We start from the raw sequence: 20,543 nt of genomic DNA, 5'->3' as shown, positions 1-20,543 counted from the left end.
TTCCCGAGGAGGCTGAAAGGCACATACATGACTGGATAGTTGGTCGCCAGCTCGTTGGGTTTCCTGTTTGGCCAGTGGCGTGTTTAAACCGAAAAAGATCACACTGTTGCTCGACCAACCTGGCTCGGGTAAATAAAGAAAGACTTACCATTTAGTGCGGAGAATTAACGGACCCGAGTGGACTCGAACCCGCGACAACACCTGCTTCCCGTAGGGCCCTCAAAAAGCCGCTTTAACGACTTGAGCTGTCGGCCCTAAATGAAATGGCCAATCACTGCTCTGATTAATGGCTACATTAATCCTTCACTCTCATATATCCTGTTTGACTTTATGCAGTTTTCATAATATAATAATTTGCAGGGAACCTAGCCTTCTTTCTAGCAAATTTTTGTTGAGCCTTCGCTTGCTGACACTCTTACAAACAAGAAGCTTGAATGCGGCCCTTAACTGGCAATAAGCTAAAATCAATGTGTTGTTAAGTAAAAGGTTCCATTACTTTGTTTTCTTTGGTCTGCTCAATAAAAAAAAATACGTGTTGAATGCTGAAATCTCCAGCTGTAAGCACCTGTCACTCTTTATTTACCCGGATACATAGAAGCGAAGAAATGGTCACAATGCGGTAGTGGCCGGGAAACGGCCCTTATTTGACCATTTACCTTACATGTATAAGCGGATGATCTGCCGAGTGCAAATTTAAAATAGCATTATGAGTACAGCCCGCTTTACTTTATTTGGCGAACAAATTCTGCAATGCACTCTGTATGTGTCAGCATCATACAAACATTTTTCAAACGAGATCTCGAGCATCTTTGTAGTGTGCTCCCCTCAACCATATAGCAGTAGCGCAGTAGCATGGAGTTGAGGATCTACAGACCAGCAAAAGACACTAATTTAGCTACCCGCCAGTAAGACAACATTTACAACTGCCAAAATATAAGCAAGCCCTCTGTAGTCTATAGTCAGGGCTCGGAAGAAAAAAAAATTGATGATGCAAAATTGCAAATAATGTATGGAACTATATTGATTGACAAGACCTCCACAATCTCCACCCAATACTGTTCTAGAAGAAGAAAGGTGGGCCTATTTACTGTACACTACTCGTATCTATCGCTCTCATCTTCATCATCAAAGCGGGTCCCGTATTGCCATAATTATGACACACGCAACGATCGAGAGCCGAGTTCTGCTTGAGGTCGCCAAAATCAGCTCGTGGGATCAAGTCTGAAAAACAGAAAAAGAAATAGCGACTCCTTGACGCCCGACTCTGGTATGCGTGTGCACGAAGGAACGAACGCTCTTCCGGCTTCCCGTCGCCACCCGGAATCTCTTCAGCATTTTATTCGATAACATCGATTGCCGACCGGAGCTTTTACTCGACTACGCGTGTGCCAACTTGGAGTCGGCGAGTGTCCGGCTCGCATTGTTCGGAGTCGGCTCTAGCGAAGACTCGAGCTGTTCTTCGTTGGGTAGAGAGTTTACCTGGGTTCTGAGATCGCATAAAATACCGGTCGGTTACTATGCTGCAGTGGAAACCAAAATGACGAACGGGTAAAGGTGTGATGGTCATTGATGACGCAAGTTCTGTGGTGGAGAAGGAGGATTCGAACGGAGTGAACTACTTATATCTCCTGCAAAAAGCACTGACCAGCGTGAATGTCGTCATGAAGATACACCCAGTGATGATCTTTGCGGTACTCGTCGATATCAATCCGCAGACCAGCAGCTTTGGTCAACCACTTTTCTCACGACTCGATACGCAACAGAGGCATATGTTGTTGCCACCGTACGTATTCACACACACACACACACAGAGGACGTTTCCCTACACCAATTACCAGGCTCTACCAAGTTCAACTACAAGGCTAGTCTTCTTGCAAATGATTCTGCAAAGACTTGGGATGCTCTTGTCTCTATGGAGCGACGATTGTAGCACAACTACGCCAAATCAACGACTGAAAACATCCGCCAAGCTTTGCATCCAAACTTTTCAGTGGATTAAGTTCCATTGATAAGACAAGTTAAGAAAGCAAGAGTGCTCTGTGAGGCGCTGCGTCGATGCTATGTCGACTCGGTTTGTCACGACGATCGAGCACTGTGTTCGCGCGCGTCACAAGCCGTGGCAAACTTCATGGCTGTGCTTCACTATATCACTTTCAAACATGATGGCCACATTTGCGGCTATGGATGTCAAGCACTTTCGCCGTAGCAGTTCACAGATTGAGACAAACTGCACTCCCCCAGCGACCTTGTTTTGCTGAATTGCGTTCAGCATTAATAGGGTAGTGGCAGCATCTTCTTGGTGCTGGCGATGGATGCGAGCATCCTAAATGGAAATTCAGCTGATACCTTCACTTTTTCTAAAAGGTGAACCTTTTCCAAGGCCAGTTCTGCTCGGCGAAGCGGTTTCTCGAAATGCTAGATGGGCCGTACTACGACTCGTATGACCTGACACGGAGGACATGACAGACGTTGAAGACGACAATGTTGGACTTCAGCCAATCTCTTTACCGTCAAACCAGAAGAGGATTCTCCCAAGTTAACAACGCAAGACAGCGTGACAGCTGAACAGAACGCCAATTTTGAGTCTGGGACAACTGGGGTGTCGGGTTTAGTTACTTTTACGAGCTGAACGCGATGCCAACCAAGGCAATGCTGTGGAATCTACTGGGACGTCGAGCGGCAGGAGATTTCCCGCGAGATCAGGAAGACGTGGACCTAATTATCCCAATTTTCTGCCCGATGTGTGTTCATCTTGGTAAAAGCTACGTCGAATGAAGGCAGTGATGACTGGGAGTTCCCACAATCAGCTCGTGAGAGACTAACGCCTGCGAGTGTTCCAAGTGAACGAGGGGGAGAGTGCTAGACACGAGTTGTCGAAATTCTCCCCTCGCAAGATGATCCGAATCTATATGAGTCTACGTGAAACCAGTTCGAATTATCCGGCCCAGTCGTATCTCACTGGCAACGATGGGAGTAAGGATTCGTACTCGTTGTGTCTTCGAGGCATGTGTCGGTCACCCGACGAAATCTCCCTCACCGATTGGCCGTTTATGTTGTCACCGAAGATTTCGGAACAACTCGCAGATATAGCGCTGCATTATATCTAATGCGACGACGGTGGTGCTGCAGTAGACTGTTAGTCTTCACTAGTCAGCTATTCTCCAGCTGAAGTGGCTCTTAGTTTATTTTTTTTTTATGATATAATGCCTTCTATTTGAAAGTTTATGTGTGCTTAAATTAGCTCTAAATCTAGCTACATTTTTAATGCATTCATGAAGTTCGAAGTCAAGAATTGGAAGGTTTGCAGTGCGATATGTATTCTTCCTGTTACCGTCTTTCACAAGAACTTTTGGAGAAAAAAATGTTAAAGTTGTTAGTAACTGGTACCGCAATCAAATGATCGTTGCCTAACAGCTCGAAGTAAACTATTTGTGAAAATTCTACAAGAAGGACCGATACGTGTGAACAGAGCAGACGACAAAATGAGTGGAGCAAGAGCGGATGAAAACACCATAGTTTCGATGTATTGTGTGCTCCGAGAGTCAAAAGTTCAACCGACCACTTCAACTTGAGGTGAAAGTCCGCAGTTCTGAACTGAACGTCGACGTCAAGAAGAGACCGACGAACGTCCAGCAGGACTTGAGTCTTGTCCTCACTTTCGTTTTTGCTCGTTCGATTGAAAGTGCAGAATTACCAAACAATAAAAACACGAGAACCGTGTACAACAAAGCCAGCAAATGGAGAATACGGAGCCGCTCCCTCGCCACGTGAAGCTCCGGCATCGAGCATTGGCCTATGTTCGTCGATTTGGAAGACAACACCAACCAGTCAGAGCGGCAAGTCGACGAAGCTTCACCAACGGTAATGAAGAACGCAGTATTAACGACTCAACCGGACGACGCCCGATTGTTCGAATTGCAAGTAAACGGGGTTTCGTAGACTCTGGTGGGATTCGAATTGGGAACCGCAAGAGTTTTGAACAACTGAATGGCCTCAACTCCACACTAAAAGAAATCAAGCCCAACACACGAAGCAGAACAGCCAGTAAAGCGCGGTGGAAGCCCAACAAAACTCAAGAAAATCATAACAAACGTCGCCATCGTTTCCTTGCATCGCTTCAGAATCATGAAGAACGTAGATTTGGAATGATCTGCGGGTGTGGCGTCGAGCAGGATGCATTCGACCCCGACACCACGTCTCGCAATAAAGACCGCAGTGTTGATATGCACTCTGTCGGTGCCCTGGTTGCCAGGTTTGACAATGGCTTTGGCTTCACGTGTGCAAGCCCTGTAGCCTGTCCGCCACCTCTCGGTCTCGAACCAACGCGCACGGTCACTACAACGCTCCAGCTACGATCGCGAGATGGAAAGAGGAGTGAAAAATTCACGCTCAGCGACAATAGTGGTTTCTCGTCGACGGGGTTAAAACGTAAAGTACCATCAACGTCTTCGGGATACCCGTCTCATTCTCCTATCACACCACCATCGCCGTTCGTGAACGACTTCGCCCCAGCAAGCACATTGAAGAACACTCGAAGTCGTTCGCGCGTATCTGTCGGGTGCAACGGATGGTTCTTGAATGACGATGACCCGGCCATCGTAGGCTGGTACCGACGCGGTGAAGTCAAGCCCCACGTAACCACAATGGTATCTCGAGAAAGTGATGCGGATTTTGGCAGGAACTTGCTGAAACGATACAAGATAAACCCCCACGTTACGGGGGCGTCGCCCCCAGCATTATCACCGTCAGGGTCGTTACCAGACTTGAACTAGGGAAAATTGGCTTTAAAGTCGTACGACTCCTATCTGGTGATCACCTCCGGCGCAGCGTATGACTCTTATCGCATGAATTCCGATCAAGCGACGATGGAGCCTCGATGGGTTTAACAGTACATATCTAATGGGGAAAGTGGAGAACCGTCACCTAGCTCGTCATCTTGTACCATACGGCTCTCTTACTTGGCATTAGTTCGACAACGACCATCAACAATACCAGCGAAGCTTCAAGGGAAGAGCTTCAACTACCACCGAACCAGACCAGCTTCAATGTTACGTACTCAATGTTACATGTGCTGCAAACCTGCCAAGTTTGCTGACTGAGCTGGTTTCTGAGTTAATCTTAGTAAGTTGAAGATGGCACGAAATTAAGGAATTAATCGCATTAGTCTGGAAAGTATCCGGTTGCAAATTGCACGGAGCAAGTTGCACCTTGCAATCGACCCCGACGCAAAAATCTCCGATGGGGATGTACAGCCGTCAACAAACCGTATCTCGTGAAATCAGATTTGCAAGTGCATTCTGAGTTGGGGCGCCTATGGCACTTGCTGTATGGGGGTCCCTATGTCGGAAACTGTGGTGTCAAACAGGAGCACTTGCTCGGTAGATCGTCAATACTCCCACAGGCATTTAACATCACCTTCCACTTGGCCGCAGCATCATATAATCAAACTGGTATTGCACGTTACTCATCAATGAGCTTCCAAATGAAGTTCATTGGTGTCGGGTGAGATGCTGCACTCTATCCGCAAAAATGCCATGAGAGATGCGGAGCGATGGCGATGTGCCTTGATGAGCTGAGAGCGGACACTATAAATAACGATACAGTAGAATACCATAGAGATACGTCTGCTCTTCCAAGCGAAACTTCATGTTCATGTACATGTAGAGGCATTTTAGAGGAACCATACGGGCGCATTTTACACGTGGATACGCGCCAATTCAACCACCTCTTTCAGCAGATCCAGATCCAGGGGATTCACATGGTGAAACCTTCAAAGGCAGCTAAAACACGACTCCTCAATGATTTGCAACACGCCCACCGCATGGTGACTATGAATCAATTCCCACCGTGGTAAGCGCGTTAATCCGTGCCAACTTTTGCTGATGGGATTCCACGTCGAGATTGTCATCAAACTCGCAAGTTAGCATCACTTTGGCCTTGAGCTCTCCAGGGCTCATTCTGCATTTCATCTCCTGGCACTCACGTCTCCACTTTCGTCCCAAGAGCGTCAACGATGGCCAAGAAGCCGTTCTTCACCGCCGAGGACGCCAAGACGTCCTTCAACCTCTTCTGCTGCATCTACGGCATTGGAACGCTTGGTATGCCCGGCAACTTCGCCAGGGCTGGACCGACCATTGCCGTGATTGCCATGGCCTTCATGGCCTTCGCCAACATTTACTCGTCCGTGGCCATGTCCAAGGTGATGCTGCTCGCCCCCACGTCTGTCAAGACTTTTGGGGACCTCGGAGAATGGGCCATGGGCCAGTGGGGCCGTTGGCTCTGCATCATCTCCCAAATGGGCTCGTGTTTACTGATCCCGTGCGTGTTCCTCGTGCTCGGAGGATCACTGCTCGACGGTCTCTTCCCGGACGCCTTCGAGCAATCTACATGGACCATTCTAATGGCACTGACGGTACTGCCCGTGTGTCTCGTCCCGACACTCAAGGAAGGCTCGGGTGCTGCATTCGCAGGCTGCTTGGGCACTATCATCGCTGACGTCATCGGCGTCGGCGTCGTCATGCACGGTATGCGCGGCCACCCGAGTGTTCCGTTCCCGGAGCTTAAGTTCTCTCAGGTGGCTGGTGTCTTTGGCAATCTATCTCTTGCCTACGGTGCTGGTATCGTCATCCCGGACTTGCAACGCCAGCACAGTGACCCGACCCGTATGCCCCGCGTTGTGGGTGTCACGGTTGGCTTGATCTCGTGTCTCTTCCTGGTTCTCGCGAGTACTGCATACTCGGCGGTGGGATGCCAGATCTCGGGCAATCTACTGTTTACTATCTACCCGGACTCGGAGACTGGATTGACCAATCTGGGCTTCGCTCCTCGATGGGGCATCGTCGTGCTGGCCTACCTCTTCATGCAGCTCCACATCACCATCGCCTTCTCCGTCATCGCAAACCCGGCCTTCTACCTCGCCGAGCGTATTTTCCTGGGCATGCACAAGAAGAAGGCACACGACCTCGAGAACCCCATGAGCTACGTTGAAGTTGCCACTCCGAATGTTACACAAGAGGAACCACGACGCAGCTCCAAGATGTCGTACGTGTCGGTTGCTGACGCAGAGAACGAACATAAGGGCGACGTCGAGGCGGAGATGGCTGAATACCGTGGACTCAACACGATTAAGTACGTCGTGCTTCGTGTCATCATCATCGTCATCCTCGTGGTGTTGGCTATCGTTTTCAAGGACCACTTTTCCGACTTCGCCGACTTTGTGGGCGCGTCGTGCATCACGACGAACTGCATCCTGCTGCCGATCGTCTTCTACCTCATCAAGGCCTGGAAACGCTTACCCATGTACGAGAAGATCCCGGCCATCATTGTGACTATCGTGTGCTTTATTCTCGGCTGCTACGTCACGTACACGACCGGCAAGGCCCTTTTCGCACCTACCGAAAACGACGCTGAGTTCCCATTCTGTTCGGCTACGTACGAGAACACCGTTTACTACAACTACACTGCCGCGCACGAGTCGTAGGTACACTGAGCTCGTCTTCATGTAATGTCTGTATCCACCATGTTTTAATTGAAATACACTCTATTTCAATCTGATTCGCATTTTTCTCCTGTGCATACATGTTCTGTCAATAAACGTTAAGTACGCAGCAATCCTGTCAAAATCGTTCATTGTGCTAAGTTCACTCTAAAACTGTTTAAGTTCGCAGATGCATGATGTACACACAATTCGTACACCAAAACCTATCAAATTCTATTTAAAACATGTATCAACTATCGAGAACTTAATGTGGTCCACTCACCTGCAAAACGACTGGCGTTGGGCCTTGGTGGGCAGCTCGCCACCACCGCCTTTGTGTTCATTCTATCAGAACGGGAGATAGGAACCAGACCGAAAGGCATCCACCATGGTCAAGAACGTGCGCATCACTTACCGCCGCCGTCACTCGTACGCGACCAAGTCTAACGCCATCAAGGCTGTCAAGACCCCTGGTACGTTTTTATACAGCAGCAGCAGCTACTCAAGACGCCAACAGATACAGGAACCGTGTCGGACCTCTCTCTAGAACTGTCAGATCAACTGACACTTTCCATGTTGTGATATTCCTAAAAATTAGGTGGCAAGCTTGTTGCCCAGTACCGCAAGAAGCGTGCTGCTGGCCCCAAGTGCGGTGACTGCAAGCAGACGCTTAAGGGCATCAAGCACCTGCAGTCGAAGGAGTACAAGAACGTGAGCAAGACGCAGCGCACTGTGTCGCGCGCCTACGGCGGCTCGCGTTGCGCCCTGTGCGTGCGTCAGCGCATTGTGCGCGCTTTCCTGATTGAGGAGCAGAAGATCGTCAAGAAGGTGCTCATGGAGAAGCTCAAGAAGAGCAAGTCGGCTTAAGCGTCTCTTTTGATTTCTTTCGAGGGGGTCTTGTCCGAGGTCCTTTCTTCCCGTGTGGCTCGGTTCTAGCTTAATGCAAGTTTCATCGCCACGACCCGTTCAGCTTGCGTCAATAGCGTTGGTCTTGTTGTATTTGTTGCTGCTGCGAGGCTGGACTTGGATCTCGCTACTGCTGTTTTATGAGGGGCTATACAGGTTTTCAGATGCAAGCAGACAGCGAGTGATTTCAGGTAGCGAGGAAGGAAACTCGAGCAAGAGACGGACTTGATGCTGCGTTCGACGCCGCAGCGTTCATGCACCAGACTGATGCAGTATCCTTAGCCTTCACCATACTGTATCTTGAGGAGGGCTCTACCTTTCAGCACAGTCGGTCTGGTGCACTTTGTAGCATAGTTGGTCTGACCATTCAAAACGTTTATAGTCCACCACAGCATATAACTTACAACTGCCCTTCCTAATCAGAATGTAACCTTAAAATCCGACTGTATGTTATATCTTCTATCCAACGGTACACCGGTTTCTTTCGCAGTCCGCACGCATTTCACACCGCGCTTCCTGTCCAGGGAGGGGAGTCGTCGACTTCAACGCTCGCGATCGGCGTCTTCCCACGGCTCACTCTTGACACCAAGTACTGCATCTAAAAGCCAAGACTCTCCTCTATCTTCTCCTTCCTTCTACCGCCGTCAGCACCGCCTAAAAGCGGCACAGTCCGATGCAGTTCCAAGACCGAGAGCACGTCGAGGCATTGCTCGCCTCCCTGGTGCAGCGTCTGGACGTCAACGATGCTGCTACCCGGACGACTCGCGTATCGGAGCTGTACGCGGCTGTAGCGTCTCTCAGTCGGCAGCTGTCAGCTGAGCGCTTCGCCAAGGCCCTGGGCCAGCTCACCCCTCAGCTCTACACCTTGCTACAACGAGCCTCCGAGAGCGCGCAATTGGGCGCACTGCTGGCCATCGAGCGCCTCATCGACGTGTCTAATGAAGACCAATTCATCCGCTTCGTCAACTACTTGAGGTACTTTTTACAGCAGCCTCAAACCAGCAGGAGAGCACTACTGGCAGCTTCTTCAGCCATGGGGAAACTAGCGACCTCTAGTGTCAGTGGGACGCTCGTAGCGAGCTTCGTAGACTTCGAGGCCAAGAGAGCGTTCGAGTGGCTTCAAGAGGGACAGCCAGGCACTCACGCAGCCAGGAACGAGGCACTAGTGAGTCAACGACGATTGGCAGCGTGCTTCGTGCTGCGAGAACTGGCTCAGGCAGCCCCCACACTGTTCCATGTGAACTTAACCACCTTCTTCCAGAGCATTTGGGGAGCAGTGAGAGACCAGAAGGTCGAGATCAGAGAGGCCGCGACCAGCGCACTAGCAGCGTGTTTGCAGCTGATTACTAGGAGACAGACGCGACACAGAGTGCAGTGGTACTGCAAGGTGTATGACCAAGTGTTTGAAGGTTTGGCTCTGCGTCCCAGTGCTTCGGGATCGAGCTCTCCGCCTAGTACTGGCCAGACATTGGCCTCATGGGAGTGTGCTCATGGATCTTTACTCGTCATCGGAGAGCTGATCGCCAATACAGGACGATTCATGGTCCCGAGATTTCGAGAGGTGTGTGATACGGTGCTGAGATACAAGGACGCCAAGGAGAGACTGGTGAGTCGTGCTGTGTCGAGACTGTTGCCGCAGTTGGCGGAGTTTTGTCCGGGAGCTTTCGTGCAGTACTATTTGGATATCTGTGTGGCGCATTTGACCAAGCGGATCTTGGAGTATTCAGCGCCGCCGTCGGAGCGTGGCGTAGCGTTCTTAGCTATGGGCAGACTGTCGTTGGCTGTGGGTGATGCGTTGCTCCCTCATCTTCCTCCTATTCTGAAATTGGTGAAGGAATCGCTGGCGCCACATACTGGATCGAAACGCAAACGAGCTCGCAACAAGCTGTTCTGCGTCGAAACTCTCACATGTGTGGCCAATATGTCGCGAGCTTTAGGACCACGATTCGAGCCGTTCCTGTTCCAGGATGGAGTGCTGGAGACTATGATGATTGGCGGGCTTAGCGACGAGCTGATTGATTCTCTTGCCGAGGTTGTTGCCAGTGTACCAAGCGCGCTTCCTTATGTCCAAGAACGGCTGCTAAATGAGATCTCTGGCATCCTGCGTGGCACCCCGTTCTCGCTGGGTAGCGGTGGTGCCGTCTATCCACCTGGAAGTGGTGGTGTAGCAGGCAGTTCTACTAGTGGAGACGGCGGTGAGCTGACACTGGATGCATCGTACTATGACACTGCCACTGAAGCTCCTCCCGTAAAGCAAACATCCGTCCAAGCACTGTTTTCGTCGATGAAGCGAGGCTTTTCCAGTGCTGAGGATGATCCGTCCAGTGGGAGTGGCTCATTGATGATCAAGGGCGAGACGGGCGACGAGATTGATACGATTTTGTTGTCTTTACGTACGCTGAGCTGCTTTGACTTCAGTGGCAGCTTCTGTCTGTTGCCATTTGTGCGCGACTGCGTTGCTTTGTATCTGAAGAACCCGGATGCACGTATTCGCAAGCAGGCAGTGATCACGTGTAGCAAGCTCCTGCTGCCATCACCTGATTCTCCAGATACAGCGTTAATGTCTTCGTGGAGACACGTGAAGAAGCGTGGACCCAGCGGACGTGTGATTGATCTTGTGCTCACACAACTGCTTCAAGTTGGTATCTCGGATATGGATGTGGCCGTACGAAGGAGCGTTGTGGAGTCCTTGGATGCACGCTTCGATGAGCTGTTGAGTCAGGAGACGCACTTAAAACTGATCTTCCTGCTGTTGAATGACGAGAACGCCAATATTCGCGAACGCGCGATGCAATTACTGGAGCGCTTAGCGCCTCGCAATCCGGCTTTCGTGATGCCGTCATTGCGTCGTGTGATAATCCAACTGGTCACAGAGTTACAGCACACGTCTGATCTTCGAATGCGCGAGGACAGCACCCGTCTTCTGGGACACCTTATTCGTGGTGCGCAGCATTTGGTTGACCCGTACGTTGTACGTATCCTTGAGGTTCTTCTACCGATTCTTGTACGTGGCAATGCCCCATTGACGATGGCAGTCTTGGTTACTCTTGGTGAGCTGGCGTTGGTGTCGCGTACGCAGATCGCTGCATACGAACGCTATCTCTTCCCGCTTATCATCCACACACTACAAGACCACTCATCCATTGAGAAGCGACAAGTGGCGTTGCAGACATTAGGTCAACTGGCGGGTAGTACCGGCTGCGTGGTTCGTCCGTATCTGGCGTCACCCAAGTTATTGGAGATCTTTCTCAGTCTGTTACATCACAACGTGGGCAGCCCGTGGTCTCTGCGACGTGAGGCAATGAGAACTATCGGCATTCTCGGTGCATTGGACCCGTACAAGTACAAGCTGTGTATCTCGAGAGCCTCGTTGCGACAAGCTAACGAAGTCGCGTCCACGACCGGTACATCGGCGACTAAGGAAGAAACGGAGAAGAACGCGGACACTGCGCCACTCGGCCTGTCAAAATCGATTGCTGGCTCTGCGGCATCACAATATCCAACGTTGGAAATCGACTTAAAGGCTTTGGGCGTAACGATCAACCTCGCAAGCTTCGACCGCAAGGCAACGAGCGACGCACTGGATGAGAAACAGCAGATCGAGCTGCAATTGTTCACTGCTGCGCCTATTGGAACCAGGAAAATTGACGCCGGTGCAGGCGCTGGCACGTTGGGTATTGGCTCGCAATCCTCTCATCCTATCAGTGGCGCAGCTGGAGTTTCTGCAGGGGCTGCGTCGTCTTCGCTATCCTCCTCGTCACGGAAGAAACGGCAGATCGGCTCGATCGGCATGAGTCTAAGTGACGATTCCTTTGACTTCGAGAGTTCGTTGATGGACAACGAACTGGAACTGGATCCCACTGAATTGTCTCCAGCGTCGGAGGCGTATTTCCCTACGGTGGCTATTCACGCGCTACTGCGCATTCTACGCGAACCATCACTGAACGCTCACCACCACGGCGTCATCCAGGCCATCATGTTCATCTTCAAGAGTCTCAGCACGCAATGTGTGCCATTTCTCAAGTATATCTTGCCGCCATTCTTGCGGGTTCTTTCGCGTGGTGAACCGCGACTTCGCGAGTCGCTTTTCCTGCAACTCACGACGCTGATCTCCATCGTCAACGCACACATGAAGCCATTTTTCCCGCCGATTATGGTGCTCGCGCTGCGGTTCTGGGGGTCGCATTTGACGCAGATTGTACGTCTCGTAGAGAAAATCTCGCAGGCGGCGCCGCACGAGTTCCGTACCCAGTATTTCCCCAAGTTACTGCCTAAACTACTTGAGGTGCTTCAGCCGCATTTCGGATTAGGCGGAGCTGCCGACGGTGAGCTTGCTGGAGCTGGCGCAGGTGTAAGCGGAGCAACACAAGGCTCTGCAGACGGTGTGAGTGTTGTTGGGGGCAGTGGAGATCATCATGCACAAACAGGTGACAGCACGTCGGGTGGATCCAATGATCAGGTGTCCAGTACCTACGACATTGTACAGAATGGCAGCGCGGATGGCACTGCTGCCGTTGCAGTGGCAGCGATCCAAGTGCAAGTGGTGCAGTCCTTGATTGTGTTTGGCGATGCTGTGGAGGACTACGTGTATCTGGTGGTGCCTGCACTTGTGCATCTCATGGAAAGCTTGGATACTCCACTTGAAGTGAAGATCACTACTGTCTACGCTCTAGCGCGTATATGTGTGGTTGCCAACTTTGAGCAGTATGCGGGACCAAGACTGCTGCAGCCTCTTGCACGTGTGGCATCGCAGGTTTCAGCCAAGGGGGCGTTCTTCTTCAGTCGCTCCAGTAGCAATGCTGCCGTCACTGTGAGTGGTGGCTCCCATGTACAAGGATCGAATGGAAGCGGATCGTCGGGCGCAGCAGCGGCACGGATTGCTACGTCCAAGTCCGAGGCTACACGTTTCTCCGAGGTGATGCTGTATGCCCTAGGAGCTCTGGTGTTCCAGCTGCAAGCAGAAGTCTTAAGTTTTGAGCCATTGATGCAGCAGATCATCGCGTCACTACCGTTCTCGCACCGCGGCAATCTTGCAACGGCTGCTAATGATACTGAAGGTGGCAGTCCCTCTTCATCACCACAAGCCATGGTACAACGGATCGCTCAGGCACTGGAGAGTTTGCGTCGAGGCGCTCGTGTGCCTCGAGCGTTCCTGATCGACCCGGCGTTTATGACGTCTACTCTACGCAAATTCTCCACCGAGCTACAGGCGCAGACTGCATCATCGATGACTCCAGCGGCGTCTCCACCGACAAGTGTTCGATTGCACGTCAACCAACAGAATCTGCGACGAGCGTGGGAAGCTTCGCAACGCAGCACGAAGGAAGACTGGCTCGAGTGGATGCGACGCTTCTCGATCGAATTGCTGCGTGAATCCCCCAGCGCTGCACTGCGTTCTTGCTGCGCGCTAGCCCAAGCGTATAACCCGCTGGCGCGTGCATTGTTTAACCCAGCATTTGTGTCTTGCTGGAACGAGCTGTACGAGCAGTACCAGGATTATTTGGTTCGAGCACTGGAGACTGCTTTCCAAAGCGACACGATACCTGCAGAGATACTGCAGACGCTGTTGAACCTGGCGGAGTTTATGGAGCACGACGTGGAGGCGCTGCCTATTGACATTCGAGAGCTTGGAGAGTTGGCGCAGAAGTGTCACGCGTATGCGAAGGCGCTGCATTACAAGGAGTTGGAGTTCCACACTTCGCCCAGCACGTGCATCGAGGCGCTTATCTCTATCAACAACCAGCTTGGTCAACCAGAAGCAGCCGTGGGTATCTTAAAGTACGCACAAGCACATCACAGTCGTGTGATCCAAGTGAAGGAGACGTGGTTCGAAAAGCTGCAAGACTGGCGCGCAGCTCTTGCGTTGTACGACCGACGACTGCAGTTCGCCAAGCAACAAGGTGGAGAGAACGAAACACTAGACATTGAGGTTTGCATAGGAAAGATGCGGTGCTTGGAGGCACTGGGCATGTGGGAAGAACTGAGTGCACTGGCTGCACAGGTGTGGGCTGCTTTGCGCTCACCAGAGCGTAGTCCGAGCAAATCTAGTGCCCCGCCGCCGCGAAGTCGCCCATTGTCTGCTGGCCGGACTGCATCGAGTAGCTCTGGTGCTGGCCGGGGTCTCCTTCGCCAAGGGAGCAGTAACTACGGTTCGTCTTCGTCGTTGGCTTCAGCCAGTGGCCCTCCGTCATCGTCGTACCAGCTTGGAGATGACCGTGGCGATGAAGGTAAAGCGCTTCGACGTGTGGCGATGCTTGGTGCTCGAGCGAGTTGGTGTCTGTCGCAATGGGACAGCATGACGCAATACGTGACGGAGTGTGCAGCTCAAAACGACAAAAGCAACGCTAATAGTGCGGTTATTTCTCGAGCTGCTAACGGTAATGGACAAGGCTACGGCTACGGCCACACTCACGGCCACGGAATCTTCGGAGCAGATGAAGATGTCACGGAGTTGTCGCTGTATGAGTCCGTGTTGGCCGTGCATCGCGGCAACTTCGAACAGGCAGTGAAACTCATCGATGTCACGAGAAAGACGCTGGATACGAAGCTTGGAGCTCTTGTGGGCGAGTCCTACAGCCGCGCATACCGCAGTATGGTGACTCTGCAGCAACTCAGTGAACTGGAGGAGGTCGTGACGTACAAGAAGCTGCGAGCTCAGATTTCTAAAGGTGAAGAAGCTGCTCGATACAAGCGCCACTTGATGCGTATGTGGCATGACCGTCTATCAGGCTGCAAGCGCGTGGTGGAAGTGTGGCAGCAACTGATTGCCGTCCGTGCGTTGATCCTGTCGCCACACGAAGACATCGACACGTATCTGCAGTTTGCCAGTCTGTGTCGGCAGTCAGGGAACCTCTCGCTGTCGCTCAAGATATTCACCAACGCGCTGCACGTGCACGGCGGTGCAGGATCCAATGGTACCGGCATCTCGGAGATGTTAAGTGTGGCTCCGTCCAGCTCAGCAGCCACTTCCTTCGGATTCGGAGAAAAAGACCGCAATCGCGTGGCCTTCGCCTACTTGAAGCACCTCTGGGCTGCCGGACAGAAGCAGGAAGCTCTGTCAGACTTGCATCGTTTGGTGGTACGTATCTCATCCATGGCTCGACATCGTTCCCAGCCTCCAGGTGGTATGGGTGGTATGCCGTCTCCCGCTCCAGCGATGATGCCAATGCGAAGCGAAGAAGAAGAGCTGCTTGTCAAGTGTCACTTGAAGATGGCCGAGTGGCAGTTGGCAGTGCACGACCAGCAGATCGAACATGTACCGGTGGAAAGTGTGCTGTCTTCTCTACGGTTATGTACTGAACTGGAGCCGCGTAGCTACAAGGCGTGGCATGCGTGGGCTTTGATGAACTTCCAGGTCGTCGAGCACTCGACGCACAGCCAGCATATCTCTGCGAACGCGACTGCATCGGCTGTAGCGGCTTCAGCTTCCGTGGCTCCCTACATTGCTCCAGCAATTGAAGGTTTCTTCCGGTCAGTTGCGTTGGGTCGCAGTCGTTGGGCTGCTAACGTACAGCAGGATATTCTACGTGTGCTGACGCTTTGGTTCGCTCACGGCCACCGCACCGACGTGCATGCAGCCTTAGAGAAAGGTTTCCGGTCCGTGAGTATCGAGACGTGGCTCATTGTGATCCCACAGCTGATTGCTCGTATCCACACGCCATACCCACGTATCCAGAAGCAACTCCATCGTTTGCTGGTGGCTGTAGGCAAGCAGCATCCCCATGCTCTCATCTATCCGCTGTCTGTAGCGCTCAAGTCGTCGGTGAGTGAGCGTCAGCAAGCAGCAGAAGCCATCATGAGCACCATGCGGACCAACTACGTGGAGCTCGTGGACGAGGCGTTGCTTGTGAGTCGAGAGCTCATTCGCGTTGCCATTTTGTGGCATGAAATGTGGCACGAAGGACTGGAGGAAGCTTCGCGGTTGTACTTCGGTGAACACAATGTGGACGGCATGGCGGAAGTTCTGCGGCCACTGCACGCCATGATGGAGCGAGGCCCAGAGACGCTACGTGAGGTGAGTTTCCACGGAGCCTTTGGTCGAGATCTACGCGAAGCCAACGAGTGGCTGCAGCGGTTCCTAAGCAATCGACGCAACGAATCAGACCTGAATCGCGCGTGGGATCTGTACTACCACGTCTTCCGTCGTATCAACAAGCAGCTGCCGCAGATCACGACGCTGGAGCTTCAAGTGGTGTCTCCCAACTTATTAGCAGCGAGAAACCTGCAACTGGCTGTGCCTGGAACATACCGTGCTGGCCACGCTATCGTCAAGATCGGCAGCTTCTTGCCAACTGTGGCAGTTATCACGAGCAAGCAGCGACCTCGTCGTATCACGATCGTGGGCTCCAATGGGTTGGAGTACATGTTCCTATTAAAGGGCCACGAAGATTTACGTCAAGACGAGCGAGTGACGCAGCTCTTTGGCCTGGTGAACGCGCTGTTAATCAACGATCGCAACACGTCCAAGAAGGACCTAAAGATCCATCGCTACCCGGTCATCCCGTTGTCTGACAACGCCGGTATTGTGGGCTGGGTGCCTCATTGTGATACGCTGCACCAACTGATCCGCGACTACCGTGAAGCTCGCAAGATCCTGCTGAACATTGAGCATCGCTTGATGCTGCAAATGGCCCCGGACTACGACGCGTTGACGCTACTGGAGAAGGTGGAGGTGTTCCAGTATGCGCTGGAGAACACAGCAGGCCAGGACTTGTACAAGGTGCTGTGGCTCAAGTCGGAGAACTCGGAGGTGTGGCTGGATCGACGCACCAACTACACGCGGTCTCTTGCCGTCATGTCGATGGTGGGCTACATTCTTGGACTGGGCGATCGGCACCCGAGCAATCTGATGCTGCACCGCTTTACAGGAACGATCGTGCATATCGACTTTGGTGACTGCTTCGAGGTTGCGATGGATCGAGAGAAATACCCCGAGAAGATCCCGTTCCGACTGACACGGATGCTGACGAACGCGATGGAGGTGAGTGGGATCGAAGGCAACTTCCGCTTCTCGTGCGAGAGTGTGATGGCAGTGCTGCGTGAGAACCGCCACAGTCTCATGGCGATGCTGGAAGCCTTTGTGCACGACCCGCTGATCAACTGGCGTCTGCTGTCGGCGACGAACGTGCAGGCTTCGAGTCACGCTGGCAGTTCAGTGGCGTCTAGTGTCGTGTCGTCTTCGGTAGTTTCCAGTGCGATGAGTATGGACAGCGAGAGCGACTATGAACCGTCTGAAGCCTCTTCTCATGGACAGTCGGAGTATTCGTCCGATAATTCTTCTCATGGACCGTATGATGATTCCTCACATGGACCATCAGAAGCTTCGTCGCATGGACCTTCGGAGGCCTCGACGCATGGTCCAGAAGAGGAGGCACCGCATCGACGTAGCGAGAGTATCTCGATCCCCGATCCGACACCTTCATCGACAGCTACACTATTGGATGATCGAGATGAACCTCGACCTGTTACCAGTAAGGAGAGGAAAGAAGAGAAGGAAGATGAGAAGAAAGAGAGCGATGGACCAAGTGCTGAGGAGAACAAGGCTGAAGATGCTGATACGAATACTCAACAAGGACAGCAACTTCCTCCGCGGCCTGCGCCACGTCAAGTCAGCGCCAGTTTGGCTGCTCCGCGTCAGTTGCCTCCACGACCCAAAGAGGAGACAGCGCCACCTCCACTACCGTCGTCGTTGTCGTCGCGTCCGATGAGTCTCAGTAAGTCGATCCCGCTGCCGATGCGCAAGCTTCCGCCTCGTGCACCTGCCAATCGTCTTCGCGAGGATACGATCGATGAGAACGAGGAGTCCAATGTCGTTGAGAAGATCGACTACACGACTACAAACCTGCATGCAGAGATCTCGTCCTTAGCGGCCAGCGTATCCAGCGTTGGCCACTCGAGCTTGAGTCGCAGTTTCTCCGTCACACAGGCTCAGATCCAGGCGCAGGCTCAGATACGACAGCAACGACAAGCTGAGCACGGCCAGACAACTCAAGGCGAGCGTCAGCCAGTGGCGCCCAGTACACCGCTGGGCCCCCCACCACGAATGGCTCCGGCCGCGTCGACCTCGTTTGTGTCTGTGACGGCGGCTGCGCACATCCCGCCGTCCTCGGAGACTGTCCCGCCGTCAGTGGCCAACAACGATTTGCACGCCAACCGCAGCGTCCGCGAACGCGAGCTGCTAAATGCTCTAGGACCCGAAGGTACCGCAGCGCCGCGCGTTGCATTGAACGAGAAGGCTGTGGCCGTCATTCGACGTGTACAGGCGAAACTGTCCGGCCGCGACTTTGAAGGCGACGGCGGCGAGCCACTCGATGTGAGTGCGCAGGTGCAGCGTCTCATCTCACAAGCCACCTCGCATGAAAACCTCTGCCAGTGCTACATCGGTTGGTGTCCCTTCTGGTAACTAAATGCCCTGCAACTTGCAAGCAAAATAAGATAAGTGTGCATCACTGCAACAAGCACGCGATCAATTATTCATCGCGAAAACATTGCCCAACGCTGTTGGGCCCGGTAACTGTGCTGGGTGATTCAATGCCCATCAAAATTCGGTAACCAACGTCGTTTCGTTGGTGATGAATTGCCAGAGAGATGGCACGAGGTTGTACATGATACTTGTTGCAAGTAGCAAAGCTGTATCATGGTTGCCTGACAGCAACCCACGTGTGCAGATGGTCTGCCAGAACTTCCGCGCACGTAAGTAAAAAGCAGAAAACGTTGAAATGGATTCCAAAGTTACTATGGATAATACAGCGTTCGCACCTCGTCCAGCAAACTTGGCCCATGCTTTGCAGCTGGGAGGATACAGTCCATTGGAGACACGACACACGCACCACCTCCCCTTGATTCAATGCTTTAGCTCCGTCCTTCGCTCTTACGGCGCTGGCGGAGCGATCGCTTGCGGCTGCAATTCAACGCCACGCGAACCGAACAGCGCCCGTTTCTCGATCTGCAAGTCCAGATCCAGCTTACGGTTTCGCAGTTGCTCCGCGCTCTTCTTCCTCTTGAGCAGAGGCCGGATCGGAAGCGTCCAAATGGATCCGCTCTTGCTCTTCGAAGAGCGCGTACGGCCTCGTTCTCGGCCACGCACGTTCACTGTCACACCCGTCGTGGGTGGCAGCGGGGCCGAGTGAGGGCGACGGGACGCGCGGCCGCTGGCAGCCAATGCAGCGACGGCCTCGGCTGGCTCACGCGGCTGGGATCTAGTAGCCGCGTTCTCGTTATTAAGCACAAGTGTGTCGCAAACGACACAGACCTTCTGCGGTTTCTTCAGACCGTAGAGCGGCACAGGACGGCGCGTGTTGCTCGTGCACTGCAGACAGCAACTCTCTCGGCATTGGCGGCAGTGGTGTCGACGCCTGTGCAGCGCCTGACCGAATTTCTTGCCACACACGTAGCATCCCGCACTCTTAGAGAATGGCGGGGCCACCACCACACCCGCGGCAATTGCAGCCGCTTCCCGCCGGGCGCGCTTTACCTGGCGACGACGGAGACGCACACGGTCCTTCTCGGCCTTGCGAGCCATGCGGATACGCGTCTTAGCTGCCTTCTTGGCCTGCTTAGCGGCCTGGCGGTTGCTCTTCTGGACCGCCTTAAGCGCCTGCTCGGTCTGTTTCTGCGCCTTCTCCTCCTGGCGCTTAGCCGCTTTGCGCTCCTTTGCCGCGCTCTTGCGCTGCGCCTTGGCCGCGCGCTCGAGCTCCTTAAGGTTGCGCTGTTGCGCCTTCTCGGCCTCGGTCTTTTTCAGCTTGAAGAAAGCCATCAGAGTGATGGTAGGCGGCGATGGATGGACGTAGGCTCGAGCCGGCAAATTGCCAAGTGAGAAGGAGGGCGGCCTTTTGTGTGGCTCGAGTGATGGAAGGCGAGCCGCCCTACACGGCAACGGTTGCCTGAGAGTGTACAGCGGGATCAAGGATGGGGGCGGACCATCACTTCAACATCAGCGGATGTATAAGGATATTAAATCGTAAAGGAAGTGAATGTCAATACTGGATAAGGCTTTTGAATTAAAGAAATATCGAGGGGTAGAAAAAAATATATTCTGAAAGGAGTTAAGGATTTCTTAGTTATCAGGCATCAGTTAAAAGGCGGATTTGGTCTTACCACGGAGACCAACGTGCCCCTCTATCGATCGATTCCTATGAACTCCGCCGGAAAACTAAATGGA

At 52.8% G+C, this 20,543-nt stretch overlaps 6 protein-coding genes across 7 annotated transcripts; 5 read left to right on the top strand and 1 right to left on the bottom strand.

The window, feature by feature from the left end:
* Positions 1-2,634: 2,634 nt before the first annotated feature.
* On the top strand, positions 2,635-3,107 carry PPTG_22855 (hypothetical protein; the record flags this gene model as incomplete). Its single annotated transcript, XM_008906818.1, has 2 exons — positions 2,635-2,741; positions 2,864-3,107. 2 exons carry the CDS (start codon positions 2,635-2,637, stop codon positions 3,105-3,107), a joined length of 351 nt encoding a protein of 116 aa, XP_008905066.1.
* A 630-nt stretch (positions 3,108-3,737) lies between these two features.
* Positions 3,738-4,772, top strand: PPTG_11489 (hypothetical protein; the record flags this gene model as incomplete). The annotated part of the gene is made up of 1 exon (XM_008906817.1): positions 3,738-4,772. The coding sequence occupies one exon, from the start codon at positions 3,738-3,740 to the stop codon at positions 4,770-4,772; it is 1,035 nt and encodes a 344-aa protein (XP_008905065.1).
* A 1,195-nt stretch (positions 4,773-5,967) lies between these two features.
* PPTG_11488 (hypothetical protein) lies at positions 5,968-7,554 on the top strand. The gene has a single exon (XM_008906816.1). The coding sequence runs from the start codon at positions 6,014-6,016 to the stop codon at positions 7,478-7,480; it is 1,467 nt and encodes a 488-aa protein (XP_008905064.1). The 5' UTR covers positions 5,968-6,013; the 3' UTR covers positions 7,481-7,554.
* A 217-nt stretch (positions 7,555-7,771) lies between these two features.
* Positions 7,772-8,496, top strand: PPTG_11487 (hypothetical protein). Its single transcript, XM_008906815.1, has 2 exons — positions 7,772-7,950; positions 8,076-8,496. The coding sequence occupies exons 1-2, from the start codon at positions 7,866-7,868 to the stop codon at positions 8,342-8,344; spliced, it is 354 nt and encodes a 117-aa protein (XP_008905063.1). The 5' UTR covers positions 7,772-7,865; the 3' UTR covers positions 8,345-8,496.
* A 307-nt stretch (positions 8,497-8,803) lies between these two features.
* On the top strand, positions 8,804-20,434 carry PPTG_11486 (hypothetical protein). Its single transcript, XM_008906812.1, has one exon. The coding sequence runs from the start codon at positions 9,057-9,059 to the stop codon at positions 18,783-18,785; it is 9,729 nt and encodes a 3,242-aa protein (XP_008905060.1). The 5' UTR covers positions 8,804-9,056; the 3' UTR covers positions 18,786-20,434.
* PPTG_11485 lies at positions 14,713-20,261 on the bottom strand. Of its 2 annotated transcripts, XM_008906814.1 has the most exons (3): positions 19,142-20,222; positions 18,225-19,064; positions 17,844-18,152 (listed from the first exon to the last, which is right to left on the bottom strand). In XM_008906814.1, exon 1 carries the CDS (start codon positions 20,136-20,138, stop codon positions 19,254-19,256), a length of 885 nt encoding a protein of 294 aa, XP_008905062.1. In that variant the 5' UTR covers positions 20,139-20,222; the 3' UTR covers positions 17,844-18,152; positions 18,225-19,064; positions 19,142-19,253. The 2 variants fall into 2 exon arrangements, with proteins under 2 accessions (XP_008905061.1, XP_008905062.1); XM_008906813.1 differs by having other exon boundaries at positions 14,713-18,152; positions 18,225-20,261.
* Positions 20,435-20,543: the final 109 nt, after the last annotated feature.

The sequence above is a fragment of the Phytophthora parasitica genome, assembly GCF_000247585.1.
Source record: "Phytophthora parasitica INRA-310 unplaced genomic scaffold supercont2.24, whole genome shotgun sequence".
NCBI classification, from domain to species: Eukaryota; Oomycota; class Peronosporomycetes; order Peronosporales; family Peronosporaceae; genus Phytophthora; species Phytophthora nicotianae.
The sequence above is the reverse complement of the archived record's forward strand: the minus strand, read 5'-3'. Positions and strand labels throughout refer to the sequence as shown.